At 40.1% G+C, this 22231-nt stretch overlaps 1 protein-coding gene across 2 annotated transcripts in view; it reads right to left on the reverse strand.

Annotated features, from left to right (window-relative positions):
- Positions 1–16701, reverse strand: part of LOC105455945 — a 287400-nt gene extending 270699 nt beyond the window's left edge. Inside the window, exon 1 of one of the 2 annotated variants that reach the window (XM_011699655.1) lies at positions 15536–16701. In XM_011699655.1, coding sequence (XP_011697957.1) covers positions 15536–15607 — 72 coding nt within the window. In that variant the 5' untranslated portion in view covers positions 15608–16701. Of the gene's footprint in view, positions 1–987; positions 1216–15535 lie in introns of those variants that run through there. The other variant, XM_011699656.1, reaches the window with a different exon arrangement.
- Positions 16702–22231: the final 5530 nt, after the last annotated feature.

A 22231-nucleotide genomic window follows, 5' to 3' on the forward strand; every position in this document is an offset into this window, starting at 1 on the left:
GCGGTAAACTTTAGGTGAGTTAAACGCTGAATAGTATACCCATATTACAGGAAGTTAACGGAATGTCACGAGGTCAAGGATGCCTAGCTTCGCACGTGTCTGTCAAGAATGCGGGATTAGTAGAAATTCAAGAGACAATGGGCCGTGCCTTCCGCGAATCAATGGGAATAAAAACGGCGGAAATGAAACTCCGAGTATCCGCGTGAGGCGCGCAGCGGATTTCTTAATAACTCTCAAAAAGGCTATTCTCCACATTTCCGGCTATCTCGCTCTCTCGGTAACTAATGGATCGTCATTATGGCAGCGCACTCAATGTCTCTATTATTCCCAACTATACATCCATCTACACGCGAAAATGAGCAGCTCTCGCTGCTCACTGTGCTGTTCCACCATACTAATCTATCCGCGGGTCAATAAGTCGCTTTTTATACGAGCGGTAATTTGTAATCGCGGCTTACTTACATTCGTTATGTTTCGGAATTTGACTAATAGCGCTTTTAACCTACAGGTACGCGAACAGTTGTTCCTCAACATAATTGCGCATAGCAGAAGAATGAGTAAACGTAGATCGTCTCACAGCAAATATTCAATGTACGTTTAGTAAAAAAAGTTAAGTAAAAAAAAATGGTGAGCTATTTTAAATACATGTACTAAGCTTGTAAATTTTTTAAGAAATTATAAATTTTCTAAAGTGGTTATATACATGTCATTGTGATTTTAACCTGGTATACAATTCAACGACGGAAAGTACACAAGAAATCGTAAAATATATTCTTTCCCATATATTAGAATATTAAAAATTCCAGTAGACGTGTTTCAAAATACAATAATTGCAAATCCTTGTGTCCAAAAACGCATTCTATTTTGAAAATTATGCTGCACTTTGTGAGAAACGAAGTGATAAATGATTATATCGCTCAACTCATTCAACAAAGAACCGAAGGCTTGAAAAGAATCGCGAGAAACTCGGCCTAACAAACTGTATACCTTCTTCCGGCGCAGCAGCTTCCAATCGAAATGACTCATCCTGTTCAGCTCGTTAGCCTCGTCTTATTCTCTTTCCCTGCCGCCGATTCCGTTTCTTAGCCCTTTCTAACCGTCGCAAACAGATGAGAACGAGTTTCGCTTAACACTCTCCGTCGAATTTATTCCCACGGCATGTGCACTCGCGACGTAACTGAGGTTTCGGTCATGTGTTTCAACGACAGAGTAAACGACGACGGCGACGGCGACGGCGACGGCGATGACGACAACGGCAACGACAATGCGGATGACGATGTAGACGAAGGGCAGAACGACATGGCTCGGACTTTGCACTCCCAGCACGGCATTCCGGCATCGCAGCAAAACGGCCGTTCTGAGATCCTCATTGTTCTCGAACGCGCGCGCTCGAGGATACGTGTCCTTGGCGTGGACAGCGGCATCCGCCCACCTTCGAACGCATGCACCGGGGGATAGCTCGAAACCGACCAAGAGCGCGGGAATCGGCTCGCGTACGAGAGAGCCCGTCAAGGTCCCAAACGGGATTTCACGTTCCGAGAGACGCTCCTGACAGACGGACGGTTCCACGTTCGTAAGGAGCACACCACAGCAGGTTCGTACTCAGGGTCGCCCAAGGGAAGAGATCCCCGCCCTTCTCACGGCGGATCAGAATCACAAAATACGGTCGCTCATACGAGAACTGCATTAACGATTTAACGATTTCTGCGAGAGTGTATCCCGTAAGTTCCCGCGTTGTTCGCAGAAAAAAAATTTTCGACATAGGTGTTTGACATAGAGCAGCTCAATAGAAGAGGCGTCATCCTGTCGAATAGCACTTTACATACGGCACACAATACACACTCGCGTACACAACACACGTACACATACACACACACACACATACACACATACACAAGCGCGCCAACGAAACCTGATTCTGGAACCGTCGCAAGATTACTTCGTAATTTTCAGGAAGATTTACACGGCACTTCGGGACGCCCGCGCCGGTGGTGATCCGGCGACGCCGAGAGAGCCGGGCCCCACCTCACCGAGGAGGTATTCATGTCCGTGAAATCCGCATACTCGAGTTAACACAACCACCTTCCCGCGCAAGTCATTCAAACACTTCACTCTTTCACGACTGCACCCGCCCACTTGGCTCAAAAACGAGTCAACGCCTTGCTCCGAGACGTCGCGAAGATTCGGACCCGCCGCGCTGCCATTCCTTGCACGGCCACCCCGAGAGCGTAACTGAAAAACGGTACTGTCTACGTGAATCGTGCGTCCCTTTCAGAGCGACTCGATGAGTTTTACCACCTGTATAATCACCTCTCTCGTCGCTTATGGCGGAACGGAAAACTCTCGAATTGAGAACCGCTCTCTCCCAGCGTGGTTAAGAGATGAATTTAGCCAATTTCGTGACTTTCAGAACTATTTCCTTCCTGCTCATTTTCCACCACTCAATATCCTACCCCATGCAGCGAAGGAACACTCCGGACGCGCACAAACACTCGCTCGGGTTCTATCGACTGACCCGGTTCCGCGAGCGGCGCTGTTAAACGCGCACGTTTAAGCGACGCGTCCGACGCATCTTTCTGGCGACGCGTCAAGTAGGTACATCGGTCGCGCGGAGCCACGCATGAACAGGCGAGAATGATGGTGATCGGCGCCGTGAACGGCAAGAATCGAGATGCATCTCGACGCGGAGGATGCAGGGCGGCGTACTGTCAAAATACCCGTCAGGCGATTCCGCGGACGAGAACGAGAACGCCGCGGGACACGGGCATGCGTGATAACGCTTCCCTCTCGCCGTCGCGTCGTCGTCGTCGTCGTCGTCGTCGTCGTCGCCACCGACGTCGACACGGGGATAATCGAACTCCCCCGGCGTTGATGCCTTCCCCGAGTGAAAATAACGCGGCGTATAATGCAACGATCTAACCGGACGAAGGCATTATTATATTCTCGTTTCTCGCTGAACGGCTGAACATGTGTACGTAAAAATGGCGGATCACGAGAGTGGATATCGTTCTGGTCCAGCGTGCTGATACAGTTGCCTACGGCAACTCGGCTGTGACGAATGCAACGCGAAAGAACAAAGAGTTTACAACAGCGCAGCATACGTATGCGATAATAGTTAGAATAAGTCTTCGTCCCGAGATTTATGTACCGTGTAGTAACGCAGTAACAAACAATGCCCATGCGACTTGAACGCGACGATTGACATCGGCGAGCGACAAAGCCGACGGAGCTTTTGATCCATCATGGAGACGGTAGAGTCCTTAATACCGTGAATAAATCGCGCGCGCGCTCAAACGCATGGATAAGGATCCGGCCGCCACATAGAGCAAACGAGTCGCGTTTCATTAGTCGAATCCTTGTTCGGACTCGAGACTTCGCGACTTGTCATCGTCGGTTCGTCGCCGGTAATTGAATGCCTCTTTCATCGTACGCTCGAATTGCCGTGTCACCGATCAGACATCGGTCCCGTCGCCGCGTCATGCCCCACGACACTGCGTTTTCAGGATCGTGTTAACGATTATGAGTCTAAGCGGATGTGCAAGCTGACTGACACGTCTTCTCGCGTGTCGATCGACCGCGGTCGACCGACACGCGAAGTCGAACCGAAGCCGATTAACAGACGCAAATTTTAACAATGACTCGAAGTAGGTTTCTAGGCGTAAGTAACGCGTGATATCTTCAAGTAGGTAAAAGAAAATTGAAAATAAAAATATTTTAACGAGCTACTTACGATACTTTGCGAGCAGTAAGATAGATTCGCGTGTCTAATCGCGTTTCACGGATGATAGAGCGAATGAAATCTGTTATCCGAATGCATTATTAAATATAGAGTATCATATAGATGCACGAGTGGAAATTGATGGGCTCGGGCTGCATTCGGTTTAACGTAGATCGTATGCGAGAATTAGGCCGTATACGGAAGGAAAGTGCTAGAAATAAGCACCGCAACAAATTCACGAGTAAAAGTGATACTTATTGGCATTTCCGTTACTCCGTCAGACAGTCAATTCACGTGCGAGCGTGTACACACCATACATAGAAATCGTAATTGGTATAATTTCAACATTAAAAAAACATAGAAAATTATTATGCTCATTCGTGGCGTACATAAATTTTTTCATATCTATAATGAATAACGAAAATACACGACCAGTTTTGATAATAAACGTGTTTGGATTTATAGCTTTATAATTTAATTATTTCTATAAAATAGACTCAAACTTATAAGAATGTCCGAATACAATAAAACAAAGCAAAGGAATATTTGACATATAAAAATAAAACAGGAATATTTTTTTAAAAATCTCTAGAAATATTATCTTACAAACATTTTTCTCTCATCTCTCTGTGTTCAATAAAAACACAAAATTTGATATAAAAGATTTCTTTACTTAGATATGTGATCGAAGGTTGCAGAAGGAAAATCAAATTATACTTACATTCAATTTATATACTAATACAATCGAGTCTCTACTTGTAAATGCAATTTTAAACTTCTTGTTAAATTAAATATAAATTAAAAAATGAGCTTTAGTTTCCACTTCATTTATTCCATCACGTATAATATATTGTCTAAATATATATATAATTTCTATTCTTATTCTTAACTATTCCTAAATTAGGTTGCATCTCATTTCTACTTTTCTTTAAAGTTCGTTGCACTATCGTTCATAAAAATCGTGTGTAAATGACATGTAAATGTAAGCATCCAAGCAAATGTTAAATATAAGCATCCGCAGTGTATTGAGCTCGGCTCCGTGGATATGCTAAGCCTAAATGATTGTACGAATCAGTCATCCCTGCGGGAATTGCAATGCAACTGCATTTATAAGCAACCTGGTGCCACCTGTTGGTTGGTGCTTGCACTAGCGCATCTTTTCACGTTTGATCAACAACGTAGAGCTAACAGAATCCACGTGCATAAATGGATATTGTTAAGAAAAAAAATATATTTAATAATTTTGCATATGCGTATATTGAGCAACACAAAATGTACTCAAATAAATACTTCCAACGATATTAATTTAAACTGAACAACGTAAGTGAATATCACAAATAAGAGAGCACCTTCTATACGGTCACGGCTGGATCTTGGTGCCTAATAAATTCTATATGAATTTTTAAATTCATTATTCACAGCCATTTAAACTGCGAGCCGAATCAATGTCGGACTTGCAACGCAATCATTAGCTGATGTTGTAATAGTGAGATCATAATTGATCACGGAATTATTGAGAAATGAAGATCAATGGTGATCTCACTATTCCAACTTCAGTTAATAATTGCGTTGCAAGTTCGACATTGATTCGGTGCGCAGTTTAAATGGCTGAATAAACGAAATAAATGAATTTAAAAATTTATATAAAATTTATTAGGCAACCAAGATCCAGCCGTGACCGTAGAAGGCGCTCTCAAATTCGTTTGTAAATATTTTAAATAATTAGCCATCAAAAGATATTTTTCTCACATAGTACTAAAAAATTTGCGACAATTACAGAAATTATTCTGTTTTTAAACGTATATTTTTCCATTTTTCAACAATTATTAATTTTTTTTATATGCGGGTTGCTCATATTGAAAATCGTGTATATATCTCAATATATACACACATATCCATGTAATATTTTAAACCATTTTATGAATTATAATCGTATTCTTTCACATTCAAAGTATTGCGAATTGGTATTACGTAAAAACCTACAACGTCTCAGGATCAATGCCCTCGTATAAATGACGAATGTTCGATTGCAATCGCGTGAAATAATGAAAAATACGCATATCACTAAATATTAGGAGTAATATTTAAAAAATTCCAATAATAATATAAGAAGCTACAATAAAAGATTTACATTTAATTATTATTTCTTCTTGAAGAGAAGAGAAGGCAAATACTATAATCATGGATCATCGGCGAGCCAAAGATAGTCGTCGCAAGACAAACAAGACAAAGCAAGAAAGATCATACATACAATGTATATTGTGTAATGAATAATCCGGTACACTGTCGGTTGTGTTAATACTTAATCTCCATCTTACTTTACTGCGTTGTGCTCCTATCGCATTATTTAATAAATTAGCGTGCGCGTTATCGCTTACGTCAGGACCTCGCGGCGCGCCGATTGCTCGTGGGAATAGATTTCTTTTCACATATTATTCCACAATATCGTAATCGGTTGCCTAGAAGGTGAGAAACATTTGTCGTTCTCGAACGGCGGGCGAGCTTACAAGAAAAATAAGAGACTGCGCGAGGCAACGAGGAAGCACGCGCGTATAACCATGCATTATTTATCGCCATTGCTCAGGAAGTTGTTAGGCGAAGCTATAAAGCATTACATTCGCGAAAGAGAAAGAGAAACATCTGGATTTCTAGCGCGAGGCGCGAGGAGCTTCTGCTCCGTGAAAAGGAGAAAAGAAAAAAGAATGTCCGCAACAAGCACCGCGCGGTCGCGAGCCGCGCGTGTGGCGCTTTCAGCCGCCAGAAAATCTTCGAGTTCGATCGATCATTTCCCAGCGGCTGATATTGTTCATGCGAGCGACTTCTTCCGGCACGGCGCTATCATTTATCAGGAAACGAGAATGGAGGCCCTGTACTTTTGAATAATTATTACATCCCAGGCCAAGCTTGCCCCGCGTGTATCGCTTTCACTCGAACTTCGAGTCACAGCTGGGCGAGGTCGGTTGTGCGTGTGATGATTGATCGCTACTAAATTCGTACTTGTTGCACATCGTGGGCCGATGCCCGTCGATGATAATTACAAAGCGGTCCGCCAGATTATCCTGAATCTAATCAAAGCTATTGAAAAAAGGGTGCAAGGATTTTACGACCTCGGAGCTGCTTTTAATCGTAACTTTTGTATGTGATGCTCGTAACTCTTGTACTTGATAAACAAAAAGAAATTTAAAAAATAACTCGGTTTTTTTTTCATTTCGAAATCATTTAACTTTTTAAATATTTCGTATAACGCTTTATGCAATTAAAAAAAAAGATTAATATTTTTTATTTATATGTTATATTCTCTATAAATGAAACAAAAGATATTATATCTAAAAATCACCGGTATATTATCGAATTAAGTAGAATTCACAGACAAGTGAAAAAAAAGAAAATTTTATAAAGAAACGTTATTTAGCTCGCAAGTTCTAGGTCTTCTAATAAATTTCACGATATGCTTATCAAATATCGTATCGTCGCAGCGCGGAAAGTCTCACGTTCTCGTCGCGACAAAATCCATTGTGAGGAAATTAATACACGCGTATCAGAGAGACAACGGTTATTAACGCGCGTATCTCCTATGCAAATGAGACATGCGGGGTCGTCGCGATAAGCGTCGCTCGTGCATCACCTCACGCAGTATAGTTTTTCGGTCGCGAGAAGTCAACCTGACATCGTTAACGGTACGTCGCGGAATACCGTAAATGAAATTGAATGAAGAACCGCACGTATCGCTTTTCATGCCTTGCCGCAAACGTGAAATTGAATCGAGAAGCGCGCATCTTCGCACGCCGCTGGCGATCCACAAGGATATTCGGGAAAAGATAGTTATCGCGTACAGAACCGGCGCTCCGGAATACACACGGACAAAAGTATGCGTGCGGCGGTGGCACAGCGCGGGATAAAACATCGGCGTGGTCGCACAGTTTTGATAAAAAATGTGCGAGCTGACTTGAGGAACACGAAAGAACACCGGTTACTTCCTCATTCCTGCGTTCTTCAGAAATGCTCACAGAATTCTTCGTACTCGCCGTCGGAATGTCGAATTGCCGATTTTTATTTCGATTCCGACATTTCTCGGTATAAAGCATTTGCAGGCATGCACTACTTCGGAATGCGTGATTTCAAATTGTATTTTTATCAATGTTTCGCTTTGTTATCTTTTAATCTAACTATTATTAGGATCAGAAAGTGTAACAGTTACGAGAAGGTAAACAGTTATATACGACTTTGCGCATGTGTTCGTTACATTTAGAAATTTATTTCACCAATTTCATATACCGCGGTAATTAATCAATTTTCACGTGAGAAATACGTATGTGTATATGTATGTGTATGTGTATGTATGTGCGCGATCTGGTGGTATAATGAATCGTGTGAATACGTACAATCATACCGGGTTACATATCAGATACGTCGCTAAATGCAGTAATCTTACAAATTAATATTGACCATGCATCTGCAGTTTATCACCGTTGTTGACTCGTAATTATTAACTATTAATCACACATAATTAAACTTTAAATGATTACACGTTTTTCTTTACTTAATTGTTAATTATTCTCCGACACGTAAAGTGACATATACATATATATAACTATTAATTGTAAGCTGTTTATATTGTATATATATATATATATATATGTTGTTCATAAATTAACTTTATGATATCACTAAAATTTAATCAAATTTATTTGGCCAAAAATAGACTGCAAATTGTCACAAAAATATTAAATACATCAAAAGTGAAATTTGACCAAACAAGGGAAATAGAAATTTAAATCCAATTAAAATATATTACCATTTCCCACAAAGACTCCATTTATTTGCTACTTCATATCGCTTTCCTCTTTTTGTAAACTCTAGTTCTCTTTCTATAATGCTATGAATTTAAAACAATAGCCATTCCTGTGATTAAATTACCCTCGATTAAGGTTTTTACATACTATTCCGGAATTGGCACGCCGGAATTTCCGTTGAGAAGAATTTCTCTCGGAAGGTTGTCATACGTGCGTTAAAACGATGCGAAACGAACAGGCGCATTTGCGGTGTACTTAGAAAATGGTTTCCACCGTAATTAGGGCACGGAATTCTGAATCGTTTTACTTGAAACACGCTAGATCCGTCCAGATAGTGGCACTTTCACGTTTTTGCTCCAAACTGAACAGCATTCAGAAACTTAGAAAAAGTCATACGAATCTCCACGACTAGAAACGCGTGACGCTCCGACATGCGCATAATGATCGTAATGGCATTAAATTCGCGAAGACACTTGTCTATAACATATCGATTCACGTGTAAAATCACGAATTTTGATGAGGATTTCTTCCCTATCGAAATCAACACGTAACATTGATCCGAAATAAATTAAATTCCAGAACACCAACGCTCCGAAAAAAACGTATAAAAAAGTTCAAATTAAATGTTGTACCGTTAGCCACAAAATTGTACAATAAATTTCAATTATTTCGGATTTGCAGTACAGCATAATCTAAATGAATCGAAATTTATTGTACAATTTTGTTTTTCTTATATTATTACGAATGTATGTATTCTATGGCACTGCAGCTCAAATCAGGCCTTGGTCTACCATTCTCTTTCATATGCCTGCGGTGCGCATGCTGATTGTACACAGGCATATCCTACATATAGATCTTTGTCTCGAAAACCTCTCTCAAAAATAATATTGCCATTTTATCCGTTACTATTCGGAATTGGGTTTAAATTACAGTTTAAAGCTTTTTTCGAACAGCAATGAAAAAAATGAAAATATTGTTTTTGAGGCAAAGAATACTCTCAATGGTTTGCCGGACCTTCGGAGAGAAGACGCGAGCGTATGAAAATTTGTTGGTTTTACCGAGAATCGAATCCCAAATTACTCCGAATCTCGTATAATAGACCAGTACGCTGTTACGCCACGCTCGCGCTCACGTGTGTGTGTGTGTGTATATATATAATATATGTGTATATAAATGGGAAATGTAAAAAAAATATTTTAACAGAAAATTAAAAATTGTTATCGAATTTCCAGATGGCCATCATAATCAGCAATCGTATAGATTAATCGACATGTCTATTATCGTTCTTACGAATTTAAACCGATAAATATAAAAAAAGAAAAAAGTATAATTGCATAAGAATGCATTAAGTACCTACATCTAAAAACGAATCCGTGTTCTCCTTTTACAAGATAATTTCTTTCTTGCGTCCTCGTCCTCGTCCGACTCGTTACATCGTGTAACGACACAATAACGATATTTAATAGAGGCAACGAACCGTAACGCAATGAATGACAGCTTAAAGGGAGCTCGGGAAAGACTTTTTTTAATTTGGCAGACTTTAATTCTAGGACGTCGTTTTTCGATAAAATTTGCATGTTGCTTTCGTCACGCAAACTCGGCCGTCTGGAAATACACTCATTCAATTAACGGCGAAAGTGAATGAGATTCCGCGCAACGCATTATAACATAAGGCAAAAATCATCGAGCTATGAAATAACACAGCAAATATCCAATATGATGCATGATAATACATGGAAAGTTCAGAATTAAAATCTGTCAAATTAAAAATTCGAACTTCACTAAAATGAATAAATATTCTATTTTATGAAATAATGTAAATCATGTTATTTCAATGAAACAACAAAATTTATTAAACAATGCAAATTAAAAAATATATATACCTATATATATCTGCTCTTTCAAACGATAAATAATGTTTTACCTATCAATATTTATTTAAAGTAAAATTTCATTTTTAGATGATAAAGAATTTTATACATCACAATTAAAGTGATAATGTGATAAAAAAAAAGAAAAATACTTGTATTATATGAATCATAAGACAAATTTTGGTTTCAGTAAATTAAATATCGGAATAGATCGGAATAGTTTTTCTCTCTCTTTCTCTGTCTCTCTTTCTTCTACGTGTCGATGTAAAGTCGCGAAGCACGATTGTGCTTTTTTAAGAGAAGAGAGCCGATAAAAGCGGGATACGATTTAGCATCGCCAGTTTCACGCTGGACCAAAGAGAGGGAGAGCGCGAAAAATGAAATTTAAAGGACAAGGATAGGAGCGGGAGAGGAGAAGAGGGTGGCCACGGTTGTATTTATCACTCGAAGATCCCGAAGACTGCACAATGCGAAACACGAGAGAGAGAGAGAGAGAGAGAGAGAGAGAGAGAGAGAGAGAGAGAGCCGAGCGAGCGGTCCGCAGAAACGAGACGCGATGTGGTGCAGGTAGATTTATGGGTGGCAACGGCGAAGGGGACAGGACGGAAAGGGGGATGGAAACGCGGAGGAGGCAAAGGGGTCCAGCCGAGGAGAGAGACCGTGTTTGTGTCGCAGGTCAGCCGCGCGGTTCACGGTCACGAGGACCGACCGGCGGTCGGACTGGCCTAACGTAACCCGACTCGAGCAACCGCAAACTAAATTGCACCCTCGCGTCTCCCTTCCTTCGTTCTTTTCCTAAACTCCCACCGTTCATACCTCCTTCCGTCTCCCGCTGCCGCTGACGGAGCACCCCAGTGGACCCCGACGTCACGCGAGCACGCAGCATTAAAATTATTTATTAAGCTGCTCTGACAAACGCGACGTCTGCTGGCTGACGATCACGCGGTGACTCTATCTTTTCACGTCAATTAATTAGGTAATAGCCCGTGTAAAAAAATTCGCGATTTTTCTATATATTTCGAAAATGCGGAACACATAACATAGTTACATGCAATATAACTGTAGAATATTTTGATATCAAAAACATAGGAACAACAAAATTCTTTATATTAAGTTAGAGGAACTTAGAGATCGCATATCTTGTGACAATCAATACACTTCCCACTTTCTTCATTACACCCGGAATCTTTAGAAATCATTAGCTTCAAGTAACAGTTCTGCTGCTCCGCATATCCATCTGCTCTGCATATTTATAATCACGATAAACTGCTTATACCATCGCTCTGTGAGCACGATCTTGTCAGGAGATTCAACAAAGATACTGTCAACGTTCAAGAGATACAATCTAAACAGTCGGCAATTACAGACTGTGCGAAGGCGTGTTTGTCGCGAGCCCATTGCGACACGATGATGAAGTCATCCGCCGATTGCAAATAGGGGATTACACTCGCTTCTTTTACTTTCAATTATCTAACACCTCATATATCTTCCTGTTCACGTACGGTTACATAGCGTAGATAAAACAAAAGATAAGTATCTACTTACAATTGGCATGTCAAAATGTTATCGAATAAAATAACATTTTTTTCCACCTGTACAATATACGTATATAATAGGTATTTAACAAATTAACACATTATGACTTCTGTCATTTTTCTGATATTTGTTCCAGAGAAGACAACGATTTTTTTGTTATTAAAGACTTGGTAAACTTTAAATCATTGGTATTCTCTTAAAACATTTTCGCGTTTATACGTAAATTGAAAATCACCAACTATACTCAATGATATGTTGACAGGAACGAATAAAACTTATCTTTTACAGTGCTATTGCGGTAACAGCTTATTGAGAAACATACGATAAGTAACAGAAGCGAGAAATAATATCAGGTGTTCGTGCAAAACGTGACCGCTCAATGTTTATTTAACATTTCCCCTCTGCAAGATAAAACCTCATTTATTACGGTAAAAAATCTCAATCATCTAATCTGAGTAATTGAACGCACCGTAAATTGAAGTGCAACGTTTTCCCCCCTGTTAGCCTTAGTCCCTTCCTTCCGTGAAATTTATCGGCCGGGTGTGTCTCATTAAACGTCGACCGGAATGGAATACTATTCGTCGATCGATCAAACGCGTACGAAAGTCAACGTATAACCGTGAGTTAAAACAAAGGAACGAAGAAAAAACAGCCAAACTACATAGACGATAAGAATACTGCCGTTATCGATGTAACTTCAAGAAACAGTAGAATGTAAATTGTAAAGTTAAATATATGTAATATTATATGTAATTTAAAACAATATGTTAATTAGTAATTTAAATATATAAACTACTATCGTCAATGCACATATTTTTGTGTGTCGATGAACACTTTTATCAATCGTTATTGTAGTGTTTTAATTTAACTGACTGTTCAACTACTTCAATTAATTCTAATCGTTATGCTGTGGAACGGCTAGCTATCTGATAAAACAACAAGTTTTTTTTAATTAATCTAATTATAATAATACATTTCTAATTATAAAATATGTTTTATAATTATTATAACATTATACATTTCTAATTATAAAAAATATATATATTTTATAATTATTATAAAATATATATACATATATATATATATATACATTATAATGTGAAATATGTTATTGTAGATTAATAGAAAAAAAACTTGTTGTTTTATCAGATAGTCGTTCCATAGCACAATTAGAAATTAATCAAACGTAATTGGAAAAATAAAGAATAACAAATTGTAACCAGATATATTCTATAATAGATTATTTGAAAAGGACAAAGATTCGAGACGTAGAGTATGATTAATTAATTGAAAGTATAATCATTATTATAAAACAAAAAATATAAAATTAAAAAAAAACGAGTAAAATGATCATATTAAAATTAAAAAACAGTAGTAATAACTTATTCGAAATTTGTACTTATTACTAATAAGAGCATTCTTGCTCTTATTAGTAATAAGTACAAGTAGCTTTTCTAAGCTACCTGTTTTAAACGCCGTTATTGTTTCGATTACTTTGGGATATTATAACAATCACTACAATTCTTGTGCATTGCTCGCGGGTTCTTTCCACTTTGTTATATCAATTACAAATTATGTAGACTGTCTTTGAATGTCTACCTATCTGGAGTGATTATCGCCCGCACACGACGTGCGCAGAGCGGTTTTACGAAGGTCAGTATATCGTGGAGTGATGCAATTATTAGAATGCAACTGCGGCTAATACCAATGTGGTAATAATAATTGGATAATTATACGTAGGCGGCCGCGTCGTTGCACCTTTTCCAACTTTTTGTACCGTTATTGTAGCTCCATTTATCATGATCGATCGAATGGCATTCCTCAATCGTTTTCATCGGAAGTACAAAGTTTGCAACAAAAAAAATTTTTTTATGCATTTATGTACTGCTACGAAATAATCTCGTCTTTAGTTTTTAGACTTGCTGTTTTTTTCTTCAATCGTAATCCAAATTATAATATAAATGCAAATAAAGCAAATGCAATTACAATTAAGAGGAACATAAAAACGATAATATTAAAATGTTCTGGAATATTATAATAAATGATATATTTTTGGAAATATCAATAATTAATTTTGATTAAAGTGATTTATTGATGTTCTCAATTAACATCTCAATTTTTCGGATCAGAAAGAGAATACAGTAGTGTTTACTAAAATTGTACAACACCAGATATCTATCTACTTTATATAGTACAACATCGTATATCACGATTTCAATAAAAGCGAAATATTAAAATTTCTCCGCGCAATTATATTTATTTGTAAATAAGTAAAGTATTTACTTCACGATTTAATAATAAATACGAAAGATTTCTGAGAAATTATTCGTGATAAGCAGGGCAGACGTTTCTATAATATTTTAATTTATTGGGGAGAGAATAAAATATACATGAGAAATAAATGAAATCCAGGCATAATAAATGTATCTATTCCAGGTGTGTGTGTGCGGAAAGGACTGCTAACGATGGTAATTATCAATTGAAAGCGAATTTCCGCCGGGCATGGAACGATGCCTAATTGCATAATCCGTATGCCGCCGCGATCGTACCGCGGTTATCCGGCACGAGAGACCGGCCGTAAAATGCCAACCTTGACGAGGATGCGCACTTGCATACGCAGCATCATCTTGCGTTCATCTCCCGCCGTTTGCATTTGCATTCGCACGATATACGAGTATCGAGCTGACCGGATCGTCGACCGTGTAAACCAAAAATTACGCATTCTCTTTTGAAAGCAATAAACGGATGAAGAAATGAAGATCACAATAAAAAATAAAAGATCAAAAAATGTAATAAAAGACAGAGATTAAAATTTATTAATTGCTTAAATGGATTGACAAATCCCCTTTAAGATTAACTTTAGTTAAATTTTGACTATTGATGATCAATGCAAATAAAACTGTTAACGATAATATATTGATTAATATTAATAACTGATTGCTATTAATTTTAAATTAATAATAAACGAATTTTATGAAAAAATGTTGGGGATCGCAAATTTTCAAGTTACATTCGAATTTCCAAATAAAATACAGCTTGCAGTGAATAGCGGCTCTTTCTTTGAGCTTCTGTGTACGAGAACTTGATTATGGTCTTCTCTGGTACACTCATTTATATCTACCCCGTGAAAAATAATAGTTATAGACGAAATGAAAGCTGATAAACGCAAAGACCGTCCATCCTCTCTACGATTGCAACAAATTGCATCTGTGTAGGTACTTCGTGCGTGCCTATTTCATGCCGCACTCAAGCATTATTATTATTCATTCTTTTAAGCCCATTTATTTCAGGTTTGCAGAGAGTGCTTATTACGCTCCCTCCATCCCTCCCCCTCCCCCCGCAATTAAAGGGCTATAATCTACGATGTCTTGAAAATTCAGCGCCGTGGGCTCGAAAGAAAGCCAGTGGTACCGGTGGCCGCGCGTACGCACAATAGGTACCCGCGCACTCGTGCACTTTCTATATTTTTTGCATTCAAAGAGAAACAAACGTGTAAGCTGTGAGAACGAGAGAAAAAGAAAAGGGGAGAGAGGGGGGTTGGAGGAAGACGAAAGCGTTGAGAGACGCGTGGAAGACGCACGTATTGTATGTAATGCGAAATCGTGGAGACGACTCACCGGCAGGTTCCTGATGCCCAACCGCACCTTGGAGTACTTCTTCATAAACACTCGCCAGAGCACGTAGGCCATGGCGACGGCGACGATGACGACCAGGATCGGCGCCGTTGTCCCGGACAATCCCGCCGTTTTCAAGGCCGGCGACGCTGCTCCCTCGATGAGAAACCGCCGTCAGAGGCAACGTTCGTCGTGCCACACGCGGGTCGTTGGACCGTCCGGAATCGTCCGCGGCATATCGCGCTCCGGACGATATCCACGATGTACGATATACTTATATTACGGATACGCGGATACGCGGACGGCGGACGACTTGCGAGGGGGCCGCCAACTTCCGCGCGAACGTTGGCCTGTGCCGCCGTCGTCCCGCTGCGAACTTCGAGGTTACGTCACGGATTACGCTCGATCGGCGAACGCCGGCATAATGGCGACACGCGACGCGCACCGAGGTTGATCGGAAGGACGGACGGACAGACGGTTGACTCGGCGATATAATTAATCTCGTCCGTCGGCGGCTCCGCGCGTCCCGCCACGCTAATTCGAACTCACCGGACAGGATCGACGATCGTCGCGCCGTCGTTACAAATCACAAAAGTTACGCGCGATGACCTCTCTCTCTCTCCTGCTCCCGCGTCACGCGTCGCCGCACGCACGACCTTTCGAATCGGCGAACTTCGCACAATCGACTGCGGAAATGCAGCTCCTTCACGCCGCCGACATCTCTCGAAATTCGCTCCACTCGTGTCAACCTTCACTGCGACGCGGCCGCCGGTCGCGCTCGCGGGCAACTTCACGGAGGTCACGTGCCTCGCGATACGGGACGATGCGCGACGGTGGCAAAAAAAAAAAATGCACACGAAAATCACCGAGCGTCCTGCACCGCCGCTCTTCGCGCGCGCGACCAGACACTGTCCATAGACAAATAATGTTATCAGAGGATCCTTGCTACTCCTGTGGTAGCTTACGCGGCGATTCGATCTCGTGATCGCAGTATACGGCTAATAAAAAGCAACGTCACTCGCCTTGATCGATGCCCGAAGAGTCATTTCGTGTACCGTACTCCGGCGTTGCCGAACGGCCGTGTACCGCGCGTATTATACTTTGGCCGGATTGCCCCCGACCGGGAGCAGGTGCCAATAAAGAAAAGAAGAAGAAGCGCGTATTATACCGGAGCCGAGGCACGTGCATCTCACAATTATCTACACAAACACACATGCACGCACAATGATGCCGCGGTGCGAGAGAGAGAGAGAGCCGATCAGCGTTATACACGGTAAGTCAGAGAGGCGCGGGAGGCTGCCAGCCGCACACGTGATTATTCGCGGCGGATAATACCTCCGCTCCCGCAACACTTACTGTCGCTCGCGTCCCGGCGCGGCGGCCACCTCTCACCGTGCCGATTCATACTGGCGCGAAAAATCGTTCGGCGTCGTCCCGGTCGCCCGGCATTGTCGGCACGATAACGGCGGTTTTCACGGATCACGCGGATCGAAAGTAGATACCGTACGCCCGCCGGCGTCCGCTGCCGCGATGTAACTGACACGCGACACACGCAACCGCGCGCGGCTCTCGCGAGCCACCGCCGCCGCCTGCCCGCCTGGCCTGCCCGCCGCGGAGCCGCCGCCGGCGAGCGCCGCTTGCTTTCGTGGAACGCGACGAAACGGAATATTCTTGAATGAGACGCGCGCCGGCAAGGCGAGGTTTCGCACCGCCGGAGCATTCCGTTTTAATTTCACTTGAGATCTTTTGGGCTATCCGATAGTGCTACGGCTTTTATTGCTTCTTAATTGTTGGCAGGAATTCGCGGAGGGACGCAACCTTTTGCAACCTGACTACTTACACTTTTTGACTTTATGATCCAAAACGTTGATGTAGAGATTACGCCGTGTATTTGTATATCGCAACGAAAACGTGAATTAAGGAAATTACGAGTTAGAAATTTAAAATTGATATAACTTAAGATTTAGACACAGTTTTTTTTTGTTCAAATGAACATAGCATTCGCGAAAACACATCGCGGATAAATAAAACGGCTGTGAATTATTTTAACAGTTTTTATATATTATAAATTATATTCTTTTTTTATACTCTATTTTATTATTTCCGCTGTCTCTTCAATATTTAAAATTTGATTGTAAAATTACATATAATTGGGCAAAAAGAATATTCGGAAAAACGGAAATAGAAACAAGAATCAAACAAAAAATACACGGATCATTTTTCAGTAAATATCAATTAATGAAATATATGATAAGAAGAAATTCGATAGAAACGCTGACATATCTGAAAAATTATGATTAATTGCAAATGAAACCAGATGACATGTCAAGCGTACCCCAATGACTTAAAAACAAACCTTTGTAAATTTCTGACATTTTCACTGATAAAAATCTAACATTCACAATTATTCACAAAAATGTATGTATAGTTGTGTAACCATTCTAAATATTTTGACATACATATCGCAATGAAGTAAATATGTAAAACAAATGCAACAAACACGTGCTGATTAAAAAAGGAAAATCAAAAAAGGTATTACGAAAAAATCTATCTTTGCTCGTGCATGGAAACTAAAATAGATATTTTTTTTTTAATTTTTGAGACGACAAATCCGATAGTATTAGTTAAAATTATATTATATAACGGGAATATAAAAAATTGCGCAGTCATTCGCGAGCCAGGTAGCTACATGCTACATCTATCGATGATACACAGCACGATACGCTTCGTTTTTTAACATTGAAAAATATAGAATATCTCATAAAAATTATAAATAGCAAAAATATTATACACAACGGAAAGTTTTTGTGTGCTTGTACGTTTGCAAGTCGACTTCCCCCACCCGGCGGACCGCCGCGCCGATTAGACATAGATTAGACAGTTTATGTAGGCACATAAAAACTTTCCGTTGCGTATAATATTTTCGTTATTAATTTTCCGATTTAAATTTAATTTTTTATGTGTTTCCGTTACGTGACGAAATTTTAACTAGCACCATCGAATTTCTCGTTTCGAAAACTATAAAAAATAAAGTTGATGTCTATTTTACTTTCCACGCACAGCAAAAGCAGACTTTTCGTATAACAGCCGTCTTTTTACGACATATTTATCAAGAAAAATTCAACAAGAAAAGAGACAAAGAGAAATTGTCACATAAAGCTTTCTTCTTTCGCAAGAGAATTCGAAAGATTGAGCGTTTCAAAGCTACATTCGCAAATCGTAATTTTCGAATACAAAAATATTAATAATACAGAACATAAAGAGAATGTGAACGGATTTTAGTGAGACATTGAGATTTTCCGAACACATTTATCCAACATTCTTTTAAGCCTTACTTGTATCACGTCGAATATTGATTTATATATACATATACATATGTGTGAATGTGTGTATATATGTGCTTTTCTGTGAGCACATTGGTGTCGCGATATTTATCTTCGACTTGTAACGTGTTCATATATTCGAGAGAGAAATCGAAAATCCACCTTTCATAATGTTAATGGAAGTTAATCGAGTTATACCATTATAAATATAAGATTTTATGGACTTGGAAAGATGATAGGGCACATTCTCTGCACGTAAAAAATGAACTTCCGAGCACGAAGCGAAAACTGCTGATATAGAAGGATCGACAAATTCTTTCGTTCGTGTAGTCGCGAAATATGTATATTTAGCTTTATATATTTGCACGCTAATTGGTTCTAACAGAACAGAAACGAAACGACGACCTGACGACGCTTCTCGTATTTCGCAATTAGCATCAATGCAGCTCGTCCGCGCTTCCGTTTCCCCGTCCATCCTTTTATTTCCCCGACTTTTTTTATATTCATCGGCCGCTATTGCAACCTGCGGCACATCGCGAATGCACACGAAGAGAGTAAAAAAACGCGCGTTATATACTTACACAAGCACGCACCTTCACCCCGCGGGAGAGACAATGGGTGTGTCTGCTTCACGTGACAGCCACGTGAGCACCCTCGAAAAGGGCTTTCCCGTTCCCCTGGCGTTCATTCATGCGGCCAGGTCAGCCCGTGCCGTGGGCGGCGCGGCGGCGGCGTGATGACCCTAGACTTCTCCGACCGAAAGTCGAGAAGAATCGGAACTGGTTACGAAAAAAGGGCAGAGAAAACGTACGGATCGGCTTAAGTTGTACCGTTCAACGAATTTAAAGAGGTTGCCGCTTCATTTTTGCGCGAATTCCAAATATGTCCGACAAGATAAGATCCAAGATCGCAGATATAATTAATTCTCGTAAATATACATGTCTTCTGTGCAAAGGTAAAATACAATGAGGAAACATTTGTGAGAGAGAGAGAGAGAAAGAGAAAGAAGAGAAACTTTCCTTTCTATTTAGGAGCACGAAAGATATCTTAAAAGCTTAAAAATACGATACACTTTCTCACGTCGAAGTAAGAAAACATTTATTTGATTTTATTTTTTTATTTAAAATATAATAAACATAATTTATTGTAAATTTACTTCTTTCTACCTTCTGTTTAATTAAATTTTCTTATTGTTAGATATAAATAATCATGTTTATCTCATCTGTGTATATTATACATTTATTTCTCTGTTTTCTTAAATCAAAATCTCATAAAATCTCTTTATTGTGACATAACGTTACCTGTAATCGTTATAATCTTATCCCATCTCACGATACATGAATCAAAATGTTCTTAAGATTGTAATATCGAACGATTGTGCATGCTTAGTGGCCGAACGATCGTAGTTGAACAATCGTCTGTGATCGAGAATCTAACTCGGCAATTATACTTAATCGTCAATTTATTTCGATAGCGACAGACCGGATTCGCGATGTGGCGCGGCAATTATTTTAGCTTTCCGCTTTCATGGCGAGCGTGATCACGCACGGCGCGCAATTGCTGCCCGAGATCGAGTGCGCCGCATTAATCGATCTTTCTGTCGGACACAGCATGCGCGCACGTTATAGAGGTACACTCTGGCAAAGTTAAGTAGATGTCAATGCGTTCCCACGTGTCCGTGTCTCGTCCGGCGGCCACTTTCGTGCCCGGGATAGGATACTTATAAAAGAAAACAGACGTCTGTCATTTCGCAACGCCGCCTTTCCGTACACCTCGATCGGGCCGGCCGATCCTCGCAAGTCGTAATTACTGTCCAATGAACGTTACGCCTCTGGCGATCCACAAAATACTTCACCACATTAATTTCTAATCACATTAAGAATGGTCCTCTTTCAAGATGTCCTCGGATCTTTTTGCGAGTTACAAATGTCTCTTTAAAAAAATACAAATAAACTAGGAATCTCTGCTCCATGATAGTCGCCCTGAGGAAACATGATGGTCCTAATCTCGCTCTGTGCCGGGCGCGTGGTAGAAAATTCGAGGAATTAAGTAAGCGAATAAGAAAATGTATTAGGAGAAAGACATAGCTGACTTTATCATGTACGTATTTATATGTGTATGTGTATCGCTCTGATATCGTAACGAGTAACACGAATCATGAATCATTGACCAAGTTCGTTGAGTAAGAGGGAGGGTTCGCCGCGAACGTGCAACACCACGAATTGACGATAGATAGTGCGAGAGAGAGAGAGAGAGAGAGAGAGAGAGATCATATTATCGTGATCCCGCGATGGACACGGTCGGGTTACCCGAGGTTAATCGAACAGCGTGGTGTGTGTAACAATTATTATCCGGTCTAGCGAAATTCTGACATGCATATTGTTATCTTATGAAAGCATTTTTGCGCCTGGAAGATTGCTCATTATTAAATGCATCAATACTGTACACCTTATAAATTCTGAAGAGTCACGATTGTTCCACTTTAAATCGACATTTAATCTGTAACTTTTATTTTTATGTTTTATTATTTTACATATGTCAAGTACCATGTAAAATCACATGTACACACACACACACACACACACACACACACACACACACACACACACACTACAATTAAAAATTTAATATCCAATGTACGTTATGAATTTGTCTCAATACGGTTCAATGTGAAGTTCAAACGCGTACAGATCGATAAACACAATGAGATCAATTTACCGACCACACACACACACACACATACACGCGCGCGCGCGCGCGCATACAGTGAACCTGTAAAATTTTTAATTCTGCAAATTTACGATTTTCGCTCTGAGCCGTCTGAGTTATGGCACTTCGTATCCTCCGCCACATTTGCAAACCCGTTGTATATGCTATACACGAGATGCGCAGGTTTTGCACACGTTACACTTTATACGTGTTCCGAGTCCATGGCCACGGTACTTACCCCTGGTGTAAGGTTACAACGAAAATAACGAAGAAACGTTCGACGCAGACGTACAGCCGACCTAACAATTAGGATTTACCGTTCGCCTCGTTCTCGTAACGTAAATCTCTCCGAAAACGCGGAGAAACGGCGCGCAGGTTGTAAAATCGTCTTTATCGAATCTTTCGTAAGTGGTATCCCTTTTTCAGCACATCGAAACGACGTGCGGCGCGTTGAACTCACAACGTGGTGTTAAAGAATGTCCAACGATATGTGTGACTCAAATAAAACCGACAATAAGATTTTTTTTTATTTTTATTTTATACATTACCGAATGTTACTTCTTTACTTTGATTTATTATTTCCTTCTTAAGACATGTAAAACTAATATTGATTCACATTCAAGCCGGATATTGAATATCAATTATCTAATTTTAATGTCAAATTCGC

This window comes from Wasmannia auropunctata, unplaced genomic scaffold, assembly GCF_000956235.1.
Source record: "Wasmannia auropunctata unplaced genomic scaffold, wasmannia.A_1.0 LD335828.1, whole genome shotgun sequence".
NCBI classification, from domain to species: Eukaryota; Metazoa; Arthropoda; class Insecta; order Hymenoptera; family Formicidae; genus Wasmannia; species Wasmannia auropunctata.